General features: G+C 32.8%; 1 protein-coding gene across 10 annotated transcripts in view; it reads left to right on the top strand.

Moving 5' to 3' along the window:
• Positions 1–24,847, top strand: part of LARP4 (La ribonucleoprotein domain family member 4) — a 151,698-nt gene that overhangs the window by 95,653 nt on the left and 31,198 nt on the right. For 7 of the 10 annotated variants that reach the window (XM_025050238.1, XM_006916783.3, XM_025050236.1 and 4 more), the window contains 7 exons: positions 11,257–11,404; positions 12,051–12,203; positions 15,523–15,598; positions 18,578–18,714; positions 19,698–19,801; positions 22,625–22,735; positions 23,494–23,547. In XM_025050238.1, coding sequence (XP_024906006.1) covers positions 12,095–12,203; positions 15,523–15,598; positions 18,578–18,714; positions 19,698–19,801; positions 22,625–22,735; positions 23,494–23,547 — 591 coding nt within the window. In that variant the 5' untranslated portion in view covers positions 11,257–11,404; positions 12,051–12,094. Of the gene's footprint in view, positions 1–10,761; positions 10,903–11,256; positions 11,405–12,050; positions 12,204–15,522; positions 15,599–18,577; positions 18,715–19,697; positions 19,802–22,624; positions 22,736–23,493; positions 23,548–24,847 lie in introns of all 10 variants that reach the window. The other 3 variants (XM_006916784.3, XM_006916782.3, XM_025050237.1) reach the window with 2 other exon arrangements.

Here is a 24,847-nt window from a genome sequence, read left to right as displayed (position 1 = left end):
TAGAATAGTATCTGATACATAAACACTGTGAGCTGCTGCTTTCATATATACTTATGAAAGATAAGTTTCATCTCAGTTTTGTGGTCATTTTCATTTGAAACATGGTTTGCTGACTTGATTATATACAGGAATTAAAAGGCACCCTTTTCTGGGAAGGATTATTTTGATATTTAACATTGATATTTGTGGGTTCGTTTTTTTTTTTTAGTTCATTTGTATAGTTACTGGCATTATCAGGTGACCAATTTGAAGTAAAATGGCTCAGTATTTTGAGGACTATTTAAATTATTTAAATTCTAAGTATAAATAGGATTCTCAGTCTTTAATAAGGAGGTTCATGAATCTCATTATAGAACTTTCTAGAGAGAAGTCTATAGTTTTGATTATATTTTCATTGTAATCCATGACCTGAGTTAAACCATTAATCAAGGAAGATCTCAGTTTTGTTTTGTTTATTAAACAATTATCAGATGCCATTTGACTGAGGTAGTGGGAATTTGGGGATATACGTAGTGGATATAAGGCTTGTCTTTCCCTCTAATATCAGAGGACCAACAGTAATAGCTTTATTGATGAATAGGCTTCACATTTCCTTCCACAGCGGAGAGTAAGTGAACCCTGATTCTTAACAACTTGGAGAGCTTGGGGAAAACGACTTAGGATGATTTAGTTACCTTGCTATTTATTCAAAGTTTGAGCCCCCAATTAGCAGCAAACTTCCTTACCCAGGATCTCGTGAGAATACAGACTCTCTGTCCATATATCTGGGTGCTGAATCAGAATCTGCATTTTATCAAGATTCCCTAGATGATTCTTATGCACAGTAAAGTTTGAGAACCACTCATGTAGTACATATTCATCCATTGATTCATTTTACAAATTTTATTGTTGGCCTCCTATGTGCCTAGTCACTGTTCAAGGCACTAGAGAGCAGTAAACCATAAACAAGGTCACTGCCATTGTGGAGCTTGCAGACAAGATAATTCAATTTAGGATAAATGCTTTGTGATAGAGGGTAAATTTTATTGCATAAACTGCCATGAATATAATCTTCTTTTTTTTTTTTTTTTTTTAAAAACCGAAAATTAGCTGTACTTTGACCCTAAGGTAAAAGTGATTATGGAGCTGACCCTAGGGTCAAAGTGACCCTAGTTCTTATCTGGTGGCTATTTTCTGTATTCATTTCTTCTGGATTATCAGCTACTGTAGGCAGAAGTGAAGCAAGGGACCATTTGGCTTGGCGAGGAGATTTATACTATTCCTTAAATAGTATAAATTTAACTAGTTGTCTTAAAGTTTTCTCTAAGGCAACTGTGATGTACTGGTTAAGAGCCACTGTAGTGTACTGGCAGACTCCCTAGACTGCCTAGGTTCAGATTCTGGCTCTGTCTTACTAGCTGTGCAACCTTGGGCAGATTACTTTACCTTCACGTAAAGTAACTTTTTCCTTATCTGCAAAATTGGACGATAATGGTATTTAACTGAAGTTGTTATGAAGACGTATTAAATGTTTTCTTAATGTTAGTATTCTGTCAGAATGGAGGAAAAATTCCGTTTAATTTTCAATTTTACTTTCCATAAAATACCCCTAAGCATCTTCTTTTAGGACTCTGAAAGTTTTTTGTATTTTAATTTTTATGAGTTTATTTGAGCCAAACTGTTGACATTTGTCAGGGAACAAGATCTCAGATGCTCTGAGGACCCCGAAGTTTTATGCTGGATAAAATGACAAGTGTTCATTTTGTGTCTTTTTTTTTTTTTTAAGCACTTGTAATTTAGTGATCCTCTCAATATTGGAGATATAAAAATTAAACCTGGGAGATTTATCTGCCATGAGGCAAATAAGTTTACTCAATTTATTTAATTTTTTTTTCTGTTTCTCAGCATTTGTAGGTTTAAGTGGCATAGGATTTCTGTTTCTGATAGTAAATAGGTCAATAAAACAAATGGTTATGTATGTGACCAAAGAGATGGCTTTATCGTGTTTATGGTGACTTTCCTAACTCGTAGTTCTGACAGTTTGAATACTTTGGTGGGTTTTTTTTTTTGAGAATATCTATGTGCTTGCATACTGAGTGTATGTTGGCAGGTAGTTTCGGCAGGCACTTGGGCAGTTTACGTCCTTTAATAGATACATAACTGTAGCCTCAAGGGCTTTACTTCTAGTTCTGTGGTAGAGTTAAGGATTTCAGTGGAGTTCTTTATTAAATTTCAGTCAATAGATGAATCAAATGTGGTTATCTAGAGTTTAAATGAAAAAAATAAGTCTTCTAGTTAAACTGACTTGACAGATTCATTATTGTTTCATTTTAAAGACTTATAGAAAAACACATCAACTTTTTTTATGGACATTTTTATTTTCTAGTTTTTGTTGAGTAATTTTATAAAGGACACCCTGTGTATAAAGCTCTTAGCTAAAATTCACTGTAGTAGGTCAAAGAGTGAACATTTTTTAAGTTTTTCATATAAATATTGACAAATTACTTTCCAATTTACTGTATCTTTGTTGGCATCAGGCATTCTCTTTTGTAAAAATTCACGATATAGGTTAAAATGAAGTAATTGATTGATTTTGTGTTTCTTCAATGACTAGTGTGTTTGAATGTTTTCCAGTGTTTATTAGTTTTTTGGGTACTTTTTGCTGTGAATTGTCTTTTTGCTTGTTTGTGCTTTTCTTTTCAGTTGGTAGGTTCTATAAGCTTTCTTCTTGGAAGACAATAGTTTTTTATGTCACTTGCCAAGAATGATTTTACGAGTTGTTATGTCTTTTATTCAGATCTCAAATTTTTCATTATATATTTTCTGATTGTAAGAGTAATAGATGTTAACTGTAGGAAAATACAGAGGAGCACAAAAATGAAAAGAATGCTACTGCTCAGAGGTAACCAGTGATAACACTGATTTTTAATCTCTCCAGTCTTTTCTATGCTTTGCATTATTTCATAAAATTAAATTATTTTTATAATAAGAAGTTAGCTTTATTTTTTCCTCCAAGTTTCTGTGAACATTTCTGTGTCTTCTACAATTAAAAAACTATTTTGAAACAACATAGACTCTCAAGATGTTGCTCAAAAAATATACGGGTGGTCCTATGTACTTTTTGCCAGTTTCCTCCAGTAGTAACACCTTACATAACTATAGTATGATATAAAGACAAGCAAATCGACATTGGTACGGTCCACAGAACCTACTCAGGTTTCACCAGTTTTATGTACAGTCTGGTTTTAAGGCTCTGAGATATTCTGTTAATGGCTGGGCTATAGTTATTGAACAAATTACCTGTAGTTTGGTATCTTAGACCATTTGGGCTGCTGTAACAATATCAGACTCTGGGTAGCTTATAAACAACAGAAATTTATTTTTGGGAAGTCCAGAATCATGCTGCCAGTGTTTGGTGAGGGCTTTCTGGTTCATAGATGGTGCCTTTTCTCTGTGTCCTCACATGGTGAAAGGGACTAAGGAACTCTCTGGGGTCTCTTTTAGAAGACGTTAATCCTCATTTGTGAGGGGCTCCACTCTCATGATTTAAGCATCTCCCAGGGGCCCTACCTCCCAGTACCATTACATTTGGCTTTGGGATTTCAACATATGAATTTGGGAGGTATGCAAACATTCAGATCACTGCAGTGGCATGTTTCTAATTTTTCGCTATTATAAAATTAGTGCGGTAAACATTCTTGTAGTTATGTATTTTTGTCTATCTCTTTCGAGTAGAATTTCTGACAAATAGAATTTCTAGACCAAAAATGTATATTTTAAGGCTTTTGATAATTACATGAATTACAGCGTTTAACTGATTGTTTCTTTTTATACTTGTCAAAATGGTGTTAAGTAGTTTAATAGGTAAAAATGATACTTCATAATTCATAATTAACTATTGCTGCTTATCCTTTGTACATTTTCCCTGTTTGGCAAATACCTTAGTAATTTCTAGTTCTGTTGTTAATAGGTTGGTGGTGTAACTTTTCAGACCTTTTCTGTTTTTACATACTTATAAATCTGTACAGTGATTTGTATGTGTTTGTTAACATAAATACTAAAACAAAGTACTTATTGTTTTTCAACTTGATTTCTTTTTCACTGAACAACATATGTTGGAGCATTTTCCATAATAGTGTATATAGGCCTATCTCCTTTAACTTTTATAGTATTATATGTTACAAAATATACATTTTATTTAACAGTTTCCCAAAGGTGGGCTTTAGGTTGTTTTCAGTCTTTCCCTCATGGGGTCAGTGTTGCACTATACATCCTTATATAAATCGTCTTGTGTACATTAATGGCTTTTCGAGTGTATATTCTTAACTAGGCTGGTGACAATATAAATGTGCCCAGGAGTACTGCTTGTTTATATGCCATAGACCGCACACTTTGATTATTCTTGGCACCACTAGCAAGGAACACATCAGATTTATGGATAGTAGTATACTGCTGAAAATCATCTACTTAATTATTTTGATTGATTATTAAATGCTTAATGAAATAATGCATTTCATCAGTAAAAGGTAATTTTTTAATCATAATTTCCCAACATTTGGGTATTTATTTATAAATTAAGTATATATGGCATAGCATATTGTGTATAGTAAATATTAGCCTTAATCTCTTGTAGTGAATATTTGTCATACCTGGAGCCAATTTTTTGGTAGATTTCTACATTTGGGTAGCCAAATATGGGTAGCCATATTTCAATATGCCATATTATGAGTCAGGCCTCTTCAGTGAACCTACTAGTCAAAACTCAGATTCCCAGATTCTCATTTATCTAGGTGGATGCAAGCATATTACCACAGAGCCACTAGTCAGACACATCCACAGATGACTTCTACTTGAAAATACACTGTAAGTCAATGAGGGTTCTATCCACAACTTCCATTTTGCCGGCAGTAGTGGCAGTAGAGATGGTCAGCTTGAAGCGAAGTTAATAGTTGTAAGGTTGAGGTCCTAATGGAAAAGTGGCTTAGGTATGGCAGTAGTAAAGGTGGTGATGGATTTAAATTTTGGCATTTAGTGCTTGGTGGTGTTAGGGTTAGTGATTTCCTCATCAAGCCACTTCTGCAGCATTATTTTGAGTGATGTTATCTTTGCATCTGTTTTTTCAGCCCTTCTAGTGACAGGAACACTATACTTTAATAAGTTACCTTTCTTTTTAGCCAGAGTGAATACTGATAAGTTACCTTTCTTTTTAGCCAGAGTGAATACTGAATACTGATTTTAAAAAAAAAGCCTTGATAAGATACTTTTGGTACAGTATACAATGTTGGTTTGTTTACATAGTGGCAAATATAAAGATGACTTGCTTTCTAAAATTCTTCTGTAGAGTTTTTTAAATAATACCTGGTACCTGTACTGGCAGGGCTAAATGGTGGTACTATAAGAGAACTAATTGGTTTATGATATGAGGTAACTGTGAATTAACATCTCTAAGCTAAGATTTTGCTATGATTATTCAAATGGTGCTATTTTCAAGATGCTTTTCCTCCTGCAAGTTTTAGCATTTTATTATTGGTTTTGATATTATTATAAAAGCTTTTAGCAGCCCTAAAACTGAAAGCCAAGGAGCACATTAAAAAAAAAAGGAAGAATGTATCAACATTGACGGTCTAGCATGCTAGAAAGGTAATTGCAGTTGCTAAACATTAATTCCTTTTTTTGCACCTACTCAAATAGAGAGTTGGAAGTCTACTCTTGCCTGGTTTATATTAATAGCTGAAATAGAAGAGGAAGACCTAGTTTCTGCCTTCCTTGAGTCCACTGCCTAATTGTAAAGACCACATATTTAAATAAACAGAGTAACAAAATCGAGATTATGTACAAACAGAAAGAAGAAAAGAGGATGTAGTGACCCTAACAAATGAAGTTAGGGGCAAAAAGTCTGTAGAAACTATAAGGAGTTTGGTAGAGTAGGTGTTACATTTTTTAAAATGGGGAAACTGGGGCTAATTGCATAATTCCTGGATGGCAAAATAAAGTTAATGTTTTTTCCTGTTATACCATAGTTGCCTCTCAGTTGTTGGAATTATATTTCAATTTAGCTTCATTAAGATAATATTGATACTTTTTTTTTTTTTTTTTTAGAAATATTATGACTTAGATATTCTGGAAAATAGCTGAAAATGTTGGTTAAAATATTTTTTAAAAAAATTATTAGAGGAGAGCTTTAAGCTGGTGAGAAAGCAAATAAAATCTTCAGACCAAAAACAAAGTACTAATCTAGAGAGATGAGCAATAAACCCAGGGGCTATCCTTAAACATCTGTTGATTCTTAGTGGCCTAGAACTTTGGTTTTAATTAACCATGCTTAGAGGCAGGACACAAGGTAAACTAGGGGGGAAAAATAAAGCTTTCCAAGAGCAAAGGAAGCTTGACAGTTTTAGCCTTGGCTCTGGGTTGGTAGGGAGAGGTCTTTCCTAATAGTTCTATACATAAATCCTCTTTGTTGCCAAAGTAGGGCAGAATTCACACTACCTGTTGCCCCAAAAAAGCCCATTTTGAAAATTTTAAATACCAGATTGATAGTCTTACTATGCAGTCATCTAGTATAAGGCAAACAAATCTTCTGCTAGAGATCACATTTTTAAACGTAATCTTTAAAATTACCACAAATGAAGTTCCAAGGAAAATGGGCTTACACTATAAAATCATAAAACATGTAAGTAATCATGAGCATGATTTAGCAGAAATAAGTCACAAACCTTCAAAGATTACTGATATTGGACTTATCAAATATAGACTGTAAGAATGCTTAATATGCTTAAAGGAAGATACAGAAAGGATGGTCAAGAAACAAAACATTAGTCAGATTTGAGAAAAGAACCAAAAGGAACTTTAAGGAACAAAAATATATAGAAAAGAGAACTAAGAAACCTCCAGGACAAGTTGAATACATCTTAGAAACAGCTGAGGAGAGAATTGATAAACTGGAAGATCTTAAGAAATTGCTCAGAATGTAATTCCTTAGAAAAGCAAAGAAATTGAAAATGGGAAAGAGATTGGTACAGAGAGGTGGAACATGGGATGAGAAGGTGTAAAATATTTTATGGGAGTTCCAGAAAAAAGTAATAGAGCAGTTGGTGGAGAGGCAATATTTGAAGAAATAATGGCTGAGAATTTTACAGAATCGATGAAAGATGCATCAGATTTCAAAGAGCTCAGTGAATCCCAAGTAGAATAAATCACACTTAGACTTATGATTGCAATGCCTCAAAATACCATTGATAGAGATGCAGCAACTAGAGATAAAAGAGAGATTAGGAATGACAGCTAGACTAATGGCCGATTTCTGATCAGCAATACTACAAACCAGAAGGCAGTGGAGATATCTTTAATGTGCCGAAAGGGAATATGTGCCTAGCAAGAGTTCTGTATATAGCAAAGTTAGAGGTTTTTTTCAGAAAAACCACAATTGAGAGTTTACTAAAAAAAAAAAAAAATCTTAATGGTGTCTTTGGAGAAGGAAAATGACTTCAGAAGAAAAGTCTGAAATACAAGAAAGAATGAGGATCACAGAAAATAGTCAACATTTATGTAAATTTAAAAATAAACTTTTAAGTAATAAGCTTTTTTAAGTTACATGTTTTTTATGACTAAAACTCAAGGCCACATTTTAATAGAATACTTTATTAATGAAATACTTTACAAGGGAAAGAAATTCTTGATCTAGTTATTGTAGTAGATCAAGTTCCCTTCTAGCCCACTTGTCCACGTTTATGTACTTTTTGCAGTTGTAATAATCTGTGGGTTGTAATAATTTTATGATTAATACTGACCTGTATTTAATCTCTGTATCTTTAGTTGACTACATTATTTCTCATAGGATAACCTGTAAAAGGGAGATACTAGTACATATGAATTTTTTTAAATTGTTTTTTTTTTTTTTAATTTTTTTTAAGCGAGGCAACCCTTGGTTGACCTCAGAGATTGCAAGGACCTTGTCAGTTTACAATCTCTTATTTTTTTATTTTTTATGCCTACAGCACCTGGTCTTCCTAGGTGGTCTCCCATCCAAGTACTAACCAGCCCTGTCCCTGCTTCGCTTCCGGAATTGGACTTGTTCAGGGTGGCGTGGCCGTAGACCATACGGATATTTTTAAGAAGTAGATGAGATGATACATGTAAAGCATTCAGTGTAGCACCTAGCCCACAGAATTGCTTAACACATTTGCTTTTGTTACTGTGGTTATGTTTTGTTTTTTTTTTTCACTACATTGTGTGAAAGCATTTTCCATTTTGATTTTTTCCATATCTCGAACTTTAAGATGCACATTTGTTGCACGTTGTAACTTCTGAAAATTGGGATACATCTTAAAATATTTGGTATGTCATTGTTTAATCAATGGCAATTTTTTCTTTGTGACTTGTCAGTACCTCTTTAGATTTTACGAAATGTGATAATGTATCTTGGTAATTTTGAATGACTGTGTAGTACTTCACCAGTGAGAGTGTCATAATTTCTTTGTTACTCATCTGACTTTAGGTTAGCTCCAATTCTTGGCTTTTATAATAATGTTTGTATGTGGGAATGATTTGCACTATTTTATACAATCTCCAGTAAAGAATGAGTTTACAAATTTTACGCCAATATGGGAATTATTTTTAAGTGCTTTGCTAATTTAATAAGTGTAAATTTTTTTATTTTCATATTTGTGTACATATATGTGTATTTTTTCTAGAATTTTATTTTCCTGGTCTTTAATTTTAGTTTTTTGTTACAATTTTATATTCTTTAGTCCTCCATATGTCTTTCATGATTTGCATATATTTCTTCAAAGCTAATTTTCTATGACGTAATAGTTTATATTTAACTTTTAACTTCACCTTGCAGTTATTTTGATATAATGTATTAGTGTTTGTGTAGTATACTTTTGAGAGTGAGACGGCTGAATTACCTTCTGTTTAAAACCAACAGGCTTTATAAAAAAGGACGTAGAGTATTTATACTGTTTTAATTGCTTTTCAAGTATTAATACAGTTTAGTTCTTAAAATAAGGAATTCTTACCTCAGTTTACAGCTAAGAAAATTGACACTCAGATGAGTTAAGAAATTTTCCCATGATCACACAATCGTTAATGTTAGAGCTGGATTTTGAATTTAAGTGTGATTCTAGACTCTCAACCATTATATGTTTAGGTAATAATTATTAACTACCTTGAAATAATAATTGCTATTTTGCTTTACTAAAGCTACATACTACTCTGTATAACAGTTCTATAAGTTAGGGATATTTCTAGTGGGTGTATGGCCCCTTCATTCTGTCTTTTTCATACACAGATTTTATTCATTAAATGAATTTTTTACTTTTTCATTGTATTTATTAAGATTCATAAGATCAGTTTTTCTTTCTGACAGCTGTAGTCTTTATTATTTTCCATTTTCTTGGGTAGAAACGTAACTGGTCTTCTCAGAATTGAGGAAAGGGTGGGAAGGGTAGGTATGTAAATACATAGGTTTTCTTCTATTAAAATGCTTAATATCAGATTAAATGCTGTTTACATGGCAGGAAGGGTAGGTAGGCTATCACAAACTCTTCACAGTTCTTTTCTTCTATCAGTCAGAAATTAAGCTGTACCTAAATTCTCAAATCACAGTCAGCTCAGTTCCAAAGGCAAAGTGATAGGAGAGTACTGCTGTGGTGAAGGCAGAAAGGGGATTATTGTGTGTAGAGACTTTAAACACAATAATAAATTGAATAAAAGGCATATGCTTGTTATTCTATACCTGGCAATTCTAAACTGTGTCAGCAACAAAATACTGCCACTACCGCCACTATTTCAGGCCCAGCTCTTGCTCCCAAAATGTGAATGAATCAACATGGAAAAGGATGTTGTATCTGAGCTCTCTCCTTTTACTCAAATTGGGTTTTGATTGATAAGCAAAATTAAAAAATTTATGGCAAGCTGTAGAGTGTAATTAAACAATAAATGTTTCATAATAATAGTTGTATAATAGTTGCATAGTATGGAAACTCAAACTCAAGTAAAAAATTGGTTTATTAGATTAAAAGTTTACAGAGGAATTTCATGGGGCTTAATTGCAGGAAGTACAGTTAGGCCTCCCAGAAGCTGAGTCTTCTGGTAACTCTGGGGGCTCTGCAGTTCTCCCTACTTGGAGTCCTGCTTTGATTGTCCATATTTAGGTGTCGATGATACCTTAAAGGTAGATTTATTTATTTATTTTTAGCTACATGAGCCAGTGTCAGTTGTAAGAATTCCTTCCATATAGAACATATAACTTCCTGATAAGCGGCTTAGTGTGTACTAGTTATTTTTCATGAAAACTGAATCCCCAGTATTTGCAGGTTATAAGCTTGAGTAATTCCTTGTCCTTTGAATCTACCTTCTGGTACCTGCTGCCCAGGAAGGGTAGGCTATCACAAAAGGGAAGGGCCTCTGGCTAAGAGACAGTTAAAAGTAATTTCTGGAAAGAAGGCAAACTTTTCGAAGGGTCATTAATGTGCTTGAGGAGGATCAATACCTGTTTGGTTGAATGAGGTAAGAGAAGTGTATTTGTATATCCTGCTTTCTTTCTCTCTCTCCATCTTTTGAATACTCTTCTTCTCCCCACCCTCCATACTGTGATTCATTTCTACTTTTAACCTCTATGCGTGTCTGTGATTAGATGATGTATGCAAAAAATCACTTTATTTTTTTTTTAAATTTATTTATATATTTTTTATGGCGACATCGGTTAACGAAATAAAAGATCACTTTAGATGGTAATATGATAGTTATGTTGTGGACATTAAAAATATACAATTTCAGGACAAGTGGAAAAGCACAGTAAGGCAGATTGCTGTTTTATACTTGGGAAGAAATTTCCAGTGATAGAATCCTTCATACTGAAAAGCATCTGTTACAGCTTGGATGGCAATAAAAATTATATATTCTGGAAAATCGCTCTAGGTAACTCAAAAATTTGCTCTAGATGCACAAATATATACTAATGTCAAAAATATGTGAATAGTTTGAATAAATTTTATGACATTTGCAAGTGGATTGAAGATAAAGCAGTGTTTCTACATTAATAGTGTTTGAGATGTGTTTTTTTATTGTATAGGTAGGTGGATTTTACATATAGACATTTCAAGTTCATCTGCTTAAAAGATTTATATTTGCAAGTTGAGCCAAAACTAGAATATTTATTTAATATTTATTACATTGGAATTGTCTTCACATCTAAGTAATGGAAAAATCTCATATCTAAATTTTTAGTGCACTGACTTATAGAATTTACAAATAGTTCCTTTGATTATTTAGCAGGTGACATCTAAAGGAACTGGTTTAAATCCTAATGCCAAAGTATGGCAAGAAATTCCTCCTGGAAATACTGATGCCACTCCAGTAACTCATGGAACTGAAAGCTCTTGGCATGAAACAGCAGCCACATCAGGGTCTCATCCTGAGGGTAAGTCCTAAATATTTCATCAGAACAAGTCACATTTTGATTAAACGTGGCCACACTGGTTCATAGATCTTTGGGGTACGTCCTTTGATTATTTGATTAAATATATTGATAAGTGTTTAACATGTAGTTTCTATACAATTCTCATATCTAATATTAATGAATTGTCATTTCAAATAATAGCTGTATCTTTGGGTCCAGCATTGAACCCATTTATAATACGGTATTTGTACATTAGTTTTGATCTACCATCATTGGCAATGCTCTTTACTCATTATTTTATCTTAGGCAAATGACTTAAATTCTCCATGCTTGTGTCCTTCATCTGTAAAACAATAATAATAGTAATAATAATTATTATTAGTTTGGGTTTAAGATTTTCTGAGAATTAAGTAAATAAAGTGCATGAAGCTGTCAGATAAATAGATAGTGCTATAAAAGTTTAAGCTATTGTTAATCATTTTAGCTTATCCATAATTGTCAAAACTTCCTCCCTTGGGAAGAGAATGCTTAACTTAAAACCTTATGTATATTTTCCCAACTGGTAGAATTCTCTGAAATTATGTTATTCAAGACATAGGTCCCAGAGTTCATAAAGACAGGATTTGTAGAATTCCTATTTATATTCAATATGTTTTCTTTTGTACAGGTAATACAGAGCTTTCAGATGATATATGTAAGGAATATGAAGTAATGTATTCATCTTGTGAAACCACAAGAAATTCTACAGGCATTGAAGAATCAACAGATGGAATGATTTTAGGGCCAGAAGATCTGAGTTACCAAATATATGACGTTTCTGGTAAACTTTATGGTTTTATTGGTAAAATGAGAGTGTGATATGCTCTTCTTTTTCCCTCTACAGTGTCTTTATCATTTTTCTAATAAACCTATGGCATTGATCAGTTTATTTTCTTATTTGAAATTTTATGTTAATGAAATGTTAGGTGATTATTATAAATACTGTTTTCAAATGACTAACCATGAAAATTATAATTTAAAAAATGTTTACTTTATTCTATCAAAGGAAAGTGTGAAATTAAAGACAAAAGGAAAAAATAGTCAAAATAGTTAAGAGACCTAAATTACAATCTTTCATAGGGTCCAAATTTCTTGGTCTATTAGTTGGGATCATTGCAAGTTTTATCAATTTTTTCTATCACTTGTGTCAGAGTGAAATGCATTTATAAATGTGAAATTGTGAGAATTGATTTTAAGGAAAAGGTTGTATTAAAAACGTGGTTCTACTATTCCACTTGTGAAACATGGTTTCCTCACATTCATTCAACTGGCATGGATTAGTAGTTGAATTTAAAATAGATGAAATTTGGAAGAAACTGAAAAGAGACCCAAACTACTTAACTTTATTTTTCTGATTTCCGAAGGGTCTCTTTGGAAAGTAAATGTAAAAGGGAGGGAGTAGGTATTTTTATTGCAGCTTAGTTTTGACTTCAGTCAGGGTATATATACCTTTGTGGTCAGTTTTCTTACTGGTCTGGGTATCAGCTTATAGGTTGATTTCTGAAGTGGAATGGGGTGATATTTCCATGTAATAATTTAAGGTGGTAGGATCTGCTTCCTACCTGTGGTCATAATATACCTTAGCTACTGGCTACTTTGAACACAGTTGGTATTCTGAGTTTTCTATAATGATATTGAAAGGTTAAATGAAGTTATTGCTTCTTCGGCTAGCATTTGGGTAGATGAATTTTGTGTTAGAAGGATTGCATATACATAGAAATAGAATACTTCCTATATTCATTTTAATGAAGTTAATTTAATATCTAATATCACTTCAAATCTTGAGTAATAAGACAAGGTAATAAAATTATGCACAAAATTTATTTATCTTTACATACATCCTATTGTCTGTATTTAAAGGAAATTATTAATCCTTTTTAAGAAGAAGACAAATTATATGATTTGAATCTATTGTTTCGTGTAAGAGTCTGATAAGAGTGATGGTTTTCTAAGCTTGAGTCTTGAAAAAAAGTCTTATGTTCTGGGCTTAAATAATAGAAAGCATAGAAGACTGTTATAGAGTTGAACTGATCACTTTGGACATCTGAGTGCTTTACATATTCCTAGGAAGATAATGGTGCTCTAAAATCAAGAACTGAAAAGAATATTAAGAGATAGAAGTTTTTTTTCTTACATTCTTTTATTTTTAATTTATTAATTTTAATTTGTTTCAAGTGTATAGTACATTGGTTAGACATCTATATAGTTCATAAAATGATCCTGCCAGTTGCTCCCTCCTTCCCCGACCCTCCACCTAGCCAACATATTAATGCTAACTGCATTCCCTATGCTGTGCTCCCTATCTCCATGACCATCCATTAGCTACTAATTTGTACAACTTTAACCCTTCACTCCATTCTCCCAACCCTCCAAAACCCCCTCCCCTCTGTCCATCACCAGATTGCCCGCTGTATTTGTGGGTCAATTTTTGATTAGTTTATTCTTTTTATTCCTTAGATTCCACATATAAGTGAATTCATATAGTGTTTATCTTTCTCTGTCTGACTTAGATACTTTCTAGGTCCATCAAAGCAATATCTTTTTCCATCCTTTTCCTTTTAGTCTGTGTGTGTCTTTTAATCTGAAGTGAGTCTCTTATAAGTAACATGTAGAAGTCTTGTTTTCCTTTCCATTCATCACCTCTTTTAGTTGGAGCACTTAATTCTTTTCCATTTGAGGTACTTATTGATAGGAATGTAGTTATTACCATTCTTTATTCTTGTTTTTGATACATGTTTTTTCTTAAAGAAGTCCCTCCAACATTTCCTGTAATATTGGCTTGGCGGTGATAAATTCCTTCAGCTTATTTCTGTCTGAGAAGCTCTTTATCTGTCCTTCAACTCTAAATGATAGCTTTACTAGATAAATTATTCTTGGTTGTAGATCCTGGGTCTTCATTCTGTTGGCCACACCAGAAACCAAGGCATGCTGCCTCCAGTGTGAGTCTAGGCACTGCTCAGCTGGGAGCATATGACTCAAAGAGGATATACCTGGATGTTGCTTGGGTGGGGCCATGAATTGGGGAAGGCAGGGTTTCAGGGAATCTTCTGGGTGGAGCGACCTCTGTTATCCAGTTTAATGACATCTGGGCTATGTCTGCGCTGTGTCTGTGTCCGCACACTGGGAGCAGGGAGGGCTCAACAGGGGACAGTGGATACTGCTGGCACTTCTGTACAGAGCGAATCTCGCTTGGCCCTCACTCCGACAATGTCTCCCTGTAAGTTTCTGGTGCCCGCTGCATGCAGCCGAATCAGCACTGGTACTCAGTGAGCAGGCCTGTCACCGGGAAAATCCGCTGCTGCTGCTGGCAGCCTCTGTCTCACTCAGCCACTCAGGAACAGGCAGCCCCACGTCCTTGCCCCATCCTGCCTTCTGCTGTTGCAAGGTGCTTTCTTGGATTTCTCCTTAGTTGTATGGCTTGTTCATCTAGATCCCAGGTGATTTTTCCTTGCTGCTGCTCCTTGTTTCCGTCACAACTTTGATTTGGTCTCCAGAGGGATGAACAGAGCCTCTATCAACGCCATTTTGGTTGCCCGCCAAGAGACCGAAGTTTAAGGAGTGTGACTGACATCATATTTACTACCAATAACACAGATGTGTCTATATATATTTTGTATTAGAAAGACTGCATATATTATAGAAGTAGAATCCTTATCGTCATTTTAATGAAGTTAATATCGAATATTAAATTAGATATATATTATATATATATTCCACCTTGTGTAGTTACTGTCTTCAAATTTAGATTACTATTACTTTTGTCCTTTGAGTTTTCATTAAAGTAATAAGTAGTTACCACATTTTTAAAGTATTTAGGGTAGTGTTTTACAGTATAGTAGCCAAGTACGTTTAGTATAAATGGTGCTTTGTTAATACTTGATAAAATAGTATTTAAACTGATGTGAAATTTATCCAAAGAATGAAGAATAGATAAGTTGGAAAAAGTTAAACTTTAAGCTATCTGAATTCTAAAAATAATTAAATATAGTTTTGTGATAGTTTAATTTATGCATACTTTGTGGCTTATTCTGAGTGCAACAATATGTAAAGTTTACCACTTATTTGGTATTAACTTTTCCCCTCTTGTTTGCTATCATCAGGAGAAAGCAATTCAGCAATTTCTGCAGAAGACCTAAAAGAATGTCTGAAGAAACAATTAGAATTCTGTTTCTCACGGTACACTATCATTTTTTTAATTGGTATTTCTGGTTTTTTGAATTTTTTGGTTAGTAAATGTAAAATATACCTGTGAAATAGAGTGGAAGAATGGTGGTTTTAATTTCCTTCAGTGACATATTTTGGTATCATTCTTCAGTATATTTCTTAACTAGATTTAAAGATGTATAGTTGGATATGCAAAGGATATATTCTCAGTAGAAAGTAGTGAAATTTCTTAGATACTTTCCTATGAACATATTCAGGTTTAGAGTTCTCAAAAGAGTGGTTGTCTCTTAATTTATATCTTTAGTAGTTGGCTGTTATAACCTTTGATCATAGCATTGTTTTTAGCAAAGTAGGTGGATGGCACTGAATTTACATAACCAGTGTCTTCTATTAAATAGGGAGTTCTTTCAGGCAGATGTTTCGGGGTGTCTTATTTACAGATAAGAATTATGTAGGTATATTTACACCTTAGACATCTTAAAGCTTCAATACATAGAACTACCCCTTCCAAAATAAACAGAAGTTTTGATATGCATGCAAATATAATGCCTGCTATTTTTCCTACATTTGGTAAGAAGTAGGATTAGTGAACCAATTTTTTCAAGCTAGAAACCTGGATTTTATCGTAGACTTTTTCATTTCTTTACACATAATACACCCTTGACTCAGGTTTAATTGATTCTTCACTTCTTCCTAAAAATCTCCCTTTTCTTCCCCCTCTTTTTTATTTTTTTGTTGTCTTAGTCTAGTACAGCCCTAGAACAAAATCTGGAGCCTTCTGGCTTGCTTTTCTCTAGTCATTTTCTGTAACATAACTTGTAATAGTTATTTTAAAATCTTTGTCTATTAACTGGATCATTTGTATGTCTGCTTATAGTCTGAATTTTTCTCTTGATTTTCTGTCATGATTTCCTGCCTTTTTGTATGTCTTACAAGTTTTGATTATGTGCTGGACATTACATATAAAAGTAGCTAGAAGCTGCAAGTGACATAATATTTCCCTCTAGAAAAGATTTAAACTTTCTTCTGATAGGCAGAAGCAGATTGATTGCTTCAGTTCAGTCAGGAGTTAATCTGGGTCAGGGCCAAGTAGCCATTTTAATTAGACTTGGTCCACCTGTAATTTATGTCTTTCCTTGGACATGACCTTCTCAGGCTTTTGATTTAGAAGTTGGCAGTTTTCAATTACCTCAGTCCCAAAACACCAAAGGAGATTTAGTTCTGTTCTTCAGAGATTTGAGGTTAGCTATTTAGCTTCGTACCCCATGAGCTTCAAAATCTGGCAAATGTCTTATGGGGGAGACCTGTCTTAAGTTTGATGCAAGTTTCCTCCTTCCACTAGAACTTCTACAAGAGATTTTATTCTGCCTTTTAAACCTGGCTCCCATTTCATCTTTTTCCTTAGAATTCAATAAACAGTTGTATGTTGAGGGTTCCTTTAGCTTCTACTTAATAATGCCAGTCTTGTGCAACTGCTAAAGGTTCTGCTAGTTTTTCTCTGGTCCAAGAAAGAAATCTTTCTGGAATTTTGTTTTGTCCTTGTAGCTTCCACAGCTCTCCTTTATCTTCAAAAACATGATTTTTGTAATTTATTCAGGCTTTTTTAGTTGTTGCAGTGGGAGCTCTTGTCATGACCTACTACATTCTCCTCAGAACTGTGATACAATTCAAACCAGCTGAGCAATTGACATTTGTAGCTCAGCAAAATTGCCATTAGTACATATCATATATTAGTTATGAATATTAAAATCCTAGATGTTACATCCATTAATTTGACTTACTTCTGTGAGGTACAGTTTCTTTAAGGGTTTGAAACACTGTTTTATAACAACAGACCTGCTAAAAGTCAGAGTTGATTTAGGATATTAGTTTTTAGTTATGCAAATAATATGTTTACAGCTGTCTTATTTTCAAGTTCTTAAAGAATATCTTATTGATTAGGGTGATATTAGTATGTTCTTCCTTTGACGCTGAAGTGAGCTTAACCTTTACTAGTATCTTCTCTATTCTCATTTTTTCTTCCCAAACAAATAAGCACCACCTGTTGACAACTGTAACCTTAAAAAAGTAATTAATACTCTATTTTAATATAATTTGAATGTAAAGACCTTTGACCCTTCTTTTTTGCTTGTCACTAGGGCTTTGAAACACATTTTTTAACATAGATCCTTCATGGAACCTGTATTCTGGGTCAGGGGAGGCAAAACATAAACATATTAAATAATCAACTTAGAAGTGAGTTAGGTGATAAGCACTATCACCTAAAAATAGGAAAAAAATAGAGCAGTGTAAGCAAGGGAAGGGGAATCTGGAGTGCTTTAAATTTCAGCATTAAATAAGGTGGTCATTGTGAATGTGGCTTTTAAGTAAAGATTTCTAGCTATTTATAACTAGGCTGCTTCAAAAATTTGATGTGACCAAGATGCATTTAATTTTACTTCAGTTTGTTAAACACAATTTTATGTGTAAGATAGAAGTATTTGTATCTTTTTAAAAAAAATGTATCTTAGAGAATCTTGTCTTAATTTTAAATGTTTTACATTTATTATTTAAATTTAAATAGTCAAACATATTTATTTTTTAAAATGCAAACATTCAGAAACTTAAAATCCTCCACGATCCAACTTATGTTTTAAACTGTATATTCTAACATCAGTGAAAGAATGTTTATAAGATGGAACTATACTATATATAATATTTTGTAACATTCTCTTGAATTTAATATTAAGCCTCATTCCATATCAGTATAATTCCATAAAATACTTTGTTTAAAACTATTGGGCCCAATGTATTTGGGGATTGAGAAACTTTCTGGAAGTTGATAAAGTATATCAGTTGTATATCATATATATTTTCATAGTTCACTGTATTATTTATGATAGCATAATTTTTTTCCCTTAGACTTGGTGACAGAAGTGAATAAGGTACCTCTTTAGGTGCTGTTAAAGAATTGTTTGTTTTATAGAACTGTTGCTTCTGTATTTTTTTCAGAGAAAATTTATCAAAGGATCTTTACCTTATATCTCAAATGGACAGTGATCAGTTCATCCCAATTTGGACCGTTGCCAACATGGAAGAAATAAAAAAGCTAACCACAGACCCCGATCTAATTCTTGAAGTGCTGAGATGTATGTAAATCATACCTTTTAGCTTATTTTTTGAAGTGAAAAAATTAAATATTCTTTCGATGTCTGATCATACAGGGAATTGTTTTAACTCCTTGTTTTTCACTGTTCTGTTTCAATAATTTGTCTTTTATTTTTACTAATATGTAGTATCTGTATTAGTTCTATACCTTGGTTATTCATCTTGATACCCACTTATGCATATAAGCAATTAAATCTCAAGCCATTTTTTCTTAACTGCTTGTTTTGTCTCCACTTGTCCTTTAAGGGAACTGTGGTGTATTCTTTCTGAAGAGACTAGAAATAAGTTTTGGCTATGTACTACTATCTTCATTCAATATTTCCTCAAAATCATCTAAAAGATGGCTTCTGAGTCTCTGTATAGTATGCAAGTAAATACATTAAAATCAAGGAAAAGATTATAATCATTTGTGCGTAATTCTTGGTTTAACTGCTTAGACTGTAATTTTAAGAAGAATTTCTTCACATATTAAAGCTCATTACATTCCCTAGAGTTTGGCTAATGCAAATACTCTGATTTTTGTTCTCTCAAAGTAAAGAATTTGGTAATTGTATACAGGGAAATTACCTTTTTAGGTAAGTGTTATATGCTCTCTGAAGGTTTTTTTTCAGCCTCCACATAGGGTCAAGTCACAAAGTAGATACTCTGAATGTTTGTTCAAAAAATATTTGTTTAAAGAAGAACAACTTGTCTATGGCCATGCCACCCTGAACACGCCCGATCTTGTCTAAGCAGGGTCGTGCCTGGTTAGTACTTAGATGGGAGACCACCTAGGAAGACCAGGTGCTATAGCTGTAAAAATAAATAAGTAAGTAAGTAAGTAAAATAAAGGATGACAACTTAATTTCTTTAGGATATTAGCCTCTGCTAATTTATTTAGTTGGAAATAGAAATGAGCAGTTTTTTAGTGGCATTAATATATCTGTATGTCACTTTTGAATAAAACCACTTTTTAAAATTTCAGCTTCTCCCATGGTACAAGTTGATGAGAAGGGCGAGAAAGTGAGACCAAGTCATAAGCGCTGTATTGTGATTCTTAGAGAGATTCCTGAAACAACACCAATAGAGGTAAAACTAAATATTCTTTACTTTTTAAACTGGAGAAGCTAAACAAGCAAAGTATGTCAATGCCCTCATCAGTTACTGTGAATAGAATAAGTACTAATTTGTTTTGTAAATTTTGAAATACTTGAAGAGTTGGACAGAGGAAGGAAGAAGATATAAGTATGTTCTTATAAGGATAGATTGAATATTGCACTGAGACTAACTTTCAATTTATTGATTTGACTGAATGGCAATTAAAATATAAATAGACTCTTTTGGGAACTTGAGGATTCTTCTGAAAGAAGAAATTTAGATAGGAATGAAGAAGAAAAATATGAATAAGGACTAATGGATAAAGACTAATGGTAAGCAAAATATAAAGCAAAGCTGCAGCTATAAAGATGATATGGTACAGGTACAAAAATAAAATAATATTTGAATGAAATAATATAATCCAGAAATAGGCCCTCTTCTACAATAATGTATGTATAATAACAGTTATTTAGTAATTAGAGTCTACGAAATATTACACAATGTACTTTAAGTGTAAGGTTTTATTATCTCTGGTTTACAAAGTTAACTCAGACTTAGGATGGTTACATAACTTGCCTAAGGACACATGGGTTGTTTCAATGACAGTTGGTTTGAAGTTGATCTCTGATTCTGAAGCCCATGTTTCTTAACCACTAAGCCACATAACTTGGCACTAAGTTGTTAACGTTAAGGCATAATATATTAGAGATGGGAAGGATTAATCAGTAACTGATATATAGTAATTGATTAACCATTAACATTTTTTGGACTCTTGCTGCCTAACACTTTTGACACATTGGTAATTAATCTTTTTGTCCAGATTCTTTTAGTATTATATCTCCAGAAGAAGTTTTCTTAAACTTAGAATAAGAGAAATTAGAAAAAAAAACTGTCACTAGATAGATCTTCGATATCAAATTACGAACTATATATCAAAGGTAACAAATTGAAAGGAAGATTTCAGGATGCTAAGAATATTTGCAATATTAAGAAACAACATAGAGTATATTAGCCTGAACCCTAGAACCAAACTTCCTGGATTTGAACAACTTTTTTACCTGCTAGTTCTTTGACCTTGGATAAGTTATTTAACCTTTTTTGCCTCAATTTTCTCATCTGTTAAATGGGATAATAGTAATATGTAACTCCTAAAATTGTTATGAGAATTAAGTGAGTTAGTATATGAAGAGCTTAGAGTAATACTTTGCATATGAAAAAAACACTCTAAGGTTAGCTATTATTATTTTTATAGTATTATAATTCATAGTCTGACTACATAAGGAGCGCACCCACATGAAAAACAGTAAGTGAAGGGAACAAGACATCAACATACTGTTCATTAAAAAAAAAAAAAGGAAGGGAAGTACAAATGACTAAAATAGAAAGTCTACCTAGGTAGTAATCATGAAAATTGGGTTGTGACCTTAAAGATTTCTCTTAGGTAGAATAAATTTTTGATTACTTTAGATCCAGACTTCTCTTATATTTGGGAAAGTAAATCTATAAACCTAATTCTTCCTAAAAAATGATAAAAGCTGAAAATAGGGATTTTATTAAGATTTTAAGAAATTCTTTATACGTTTGAAGGGAATTATAAATAATTAGAGAATATTTATGGATTTTTGAAAGTGGAGATCAGAGAGTGGCAGACAGTGTAACAGTTCCATAGATAGTTCAGAAATGTAATTCTGGACTAGATAGGAATTTTAAACTGAACTTGGCGGTATTTCACCACGTTCACAAATGTTACGAGACTCAGCTGATTGATCACTTATTTATTTCAAGTAGTAGTTGACTCAAAATTTCATCACAAGTAGAGACAATTTTTTAAAAAATTAAATGCATTAAACATTTGAGGGAGTTAGAATACAGGTTAGACTTCACTGTTGTCATGTCGATTGTCCAATCAGCTTAGTAATTTTCTTTTTTAAAACTGATACCTAGTGATATATTGTGGGACATTTAACAAAATCAGATTCTTTTGATATTTAGGAATTATTGGTTGCTACTAAATTTTTCCTTGAACTCAAATAGATATTTAACAAAATGGAATTTGGAGATACACAAATCTGGATTTGAGTTCCACTTTATAGTAGTATGGGTAGGGTAGACAATCCAAGCCATCATTTCCTCAACTATAAAATGGAGATGATAAAATCTTTGGCACAGGATTGTTTTCAGGAGTAAATCACAGTGTCTCACCTTGGATGGTATTTTAGCAGATATTGTTTCCTTTCCTTTTATGACTTTTTGGGAATATTTAATGTTCACTTTGAGTTTCTTTTTTTATAAATTTTGTTCAAGCTGTTAACTGTTATACACTTCTGAATTTTGGTAATCTTTTTCTAAATCCATATATTTCTTGGAATTTTAGTTATATCAGTTACGGAAAAGAGAAAATATCTTTGCACAGAGTTCATGTCTATGAATGATTCTGTTGTACAGCATCTGGATTGAATGAGAATGCATGAAAATACTTAGCACCTAGAAAATGTTAATGGAGGACATACTTTTTTTTGATAATGGCAAGACCGGAGAGATTTTACTATAAGGAAAATTTAGCTTGCCAACTAGGAGTGAAATGCTTCAGTTTTGCTGATTATAAAATAAGATTCTATCGCTAACTCATATGTAAAATTTATGCTATAACTGTACATGTTTTTGTTTCAGAGCATCATCTACTCCCAATAGAAAAATGGGCAGAAGGCATAAACAGTTAACAAGTAAATAAAAAAGGACAAAGAGACATGAAGAGAAAAAAAGAACTCATTATTGATATATTTTTTAGAATTAACTAAAGTTTTTCTTTTTTAGGAGGTGAAAGCTTTGTTCAAAAATGAAAACTGTCCCAAGGTGATAAGTTGTGAGTTTGCACACAACAGCAACTGGTATATAACTTTCCAGTCAGACACTGATGCACAAGAGGTAAGAAGAAAACTTTTCTGATTTTAAGCCCTAGTGATGAAAGTAGTAGTGGGATATTTTAATTGAGAAAATATATATACCTACAGTATGTTTGCAAAGATTGTTGAGCACCTTGTTTACCTTTTTGGTTTTGTTTATTAATTGGTTTCCTTTTTGATATCTTCCTAAAGCTTTTTCAGTTTCCCTTTAAGAACAATTTGTTTTCTATCAAAAAAAAAATTAACACAGTTTTAAAATTAACATGTGGATTGGGAATTATGTATTCAGTAGTTAATATTTATAGTACATACTAGGTCCACAATAAATATATACCTACCTTACTGATTCTTGGAATTTTGACATCATGATTTTACTCTTGTTACCAAGTCCTACTTAAATATAAGAAATATTCTTTTGAATCAAAAACATATCTAGTAGCATTTTAAAACCACTCAGTGATTTTTTAAAATTCTTCACCTTGGAAAACTGATTGAACCATTTTAAAATTGATACGTAGTGACATTTGGGACTGTTTTGAATTTTTTGTATTTTATCTGCAGTAATCCATAGAAGCTAATCTACAGTAAATGTGAACTGCAGCTGAGGTCTTAAGTTTTTACTTTCTCATTCTCTATCACCTGCATAATGGAATCACCTTCAGAATTTTTTATTGTATAGTTTAAACATAGTTGCTAATACTGAACTCTCTTGATAAAATAAAGATGTTTTTAATGAAATGTTTGAATACTAATAAAAGTTCCTTTCTGCTTTGTTAACAGGCTTTTAAATACTTGAGAGAGGAAGTTAAAACATTTCAGGGCAAGCCAATCATGGTAAGAAAAGAAACATTTGTAAGTAAGGCCATCATGAAACAAGAAAGTTTTTTGTTATTTGAAAATTTAAAAAGCACATGGATAATATTTTATAGAACCGGTAATGATTTTAAAGAAATTTCTGGCTCTTGATGTGTTCCTTCAGAAGATTAGTTGATGGTGTATCAGAATACTTTCTATACAGCAGTTCTTTCCAAAGGCACAACTTCAAACAGCATGAAGTTTTAGGCATTGAACAACATGTAAGATAATCCCAGATCTCAAAATGAGAAGTAGAAATATTTTTTAGTACTAAGATGGAAAACATTTGCAGTACTTTCAACCTCATCTCAGTTCACTGCATCATCACGTTAACATTTTAACCATTTGAGAAACCTGGGAATTGTCATTAATGACACTTGTTCACTGTCTTTATATGTCTAATCTGTCCTCAGATTCCATGAAATCTGCCTTCAAAACTTCTTTCACTCATTATTACCATTGTTTAGACTTGAACAACTGGATAGCCTTTTAACTCTTAGGTCTTCAGTTTTTTCTCTCTTACAGTCCATTCTCCACATTACTACAAGAGCTACCATCCAAAAATAGAATACTAAACATACACTTAATTTTGACATGTTCCTCATTCCCTATGTAGTATAATAATTAATATTTGTAAGTGCAGTACATTGTTCTTACTAACTCTTATTGAGCTCTTACTGTGTATCCATTTCTGTTATAAGCACTCTAAATGGGTAGAGTCATTTAATACTTACAAGAACCTAATAAGGTGTAGGTACTCTTATTTTCTGTTTTACTGATAACGAAAATGAGGCATGAGAATCAGCTACCCAGTTTCACACAACTAGTAAGTGAAAGAACCAGAATGAAAGAAGGTTCCATTATTTATTCAAAGGTTGTATGTCAGACACTGTTCTAAGTACTTGACATATTTCTCATTATTGCTGTGTGGTAGGTGGTATTTTTACTTTCAGTATTACAGATTAAGCTATCAGCCAGTTGTTTTATTTCCTCTGCCTATAATGCTGTTCTCCCTATTAACTCCTTTCCCTGCTTTCGGCTATGAAAACATTCTCTGGGTCTTCGAATAGCTTTAACGTTTGCTATGTTGGATTTAGGTCTTTGAAATGTCTGGAATTAATTTGGTTTAGTATAAGACAGAGATGTAATTTCATTTCCTCCCCATATTTGGAAAGGTAATTGTCTCAGTACTTATTTGTTGAACAGTCTGCCTGTCCACAAATTGCATGTAATGTTGCATCTGTCAGATCTGTTTTGGGTTCTTTATTCTATCAATCTC

Source organism: Pteropus alecto, unplaced genomic scaffold, assembly GCF_000325575.1.
Source record: "Pteropus alecto unplaced genomic scaffold, ASM32557v1 scaffold196, whole genome shotgun sequence".
Taxonomy (NCBI): Eukaryota; Metazoa; Chordata; class Mammalia; order Chiroptera; family Pteropodidae; genus Pteropus; species Pteropus alecto.
This window is presented reverse-complemented; position numbering and strand designations above follow the sequence as displayed.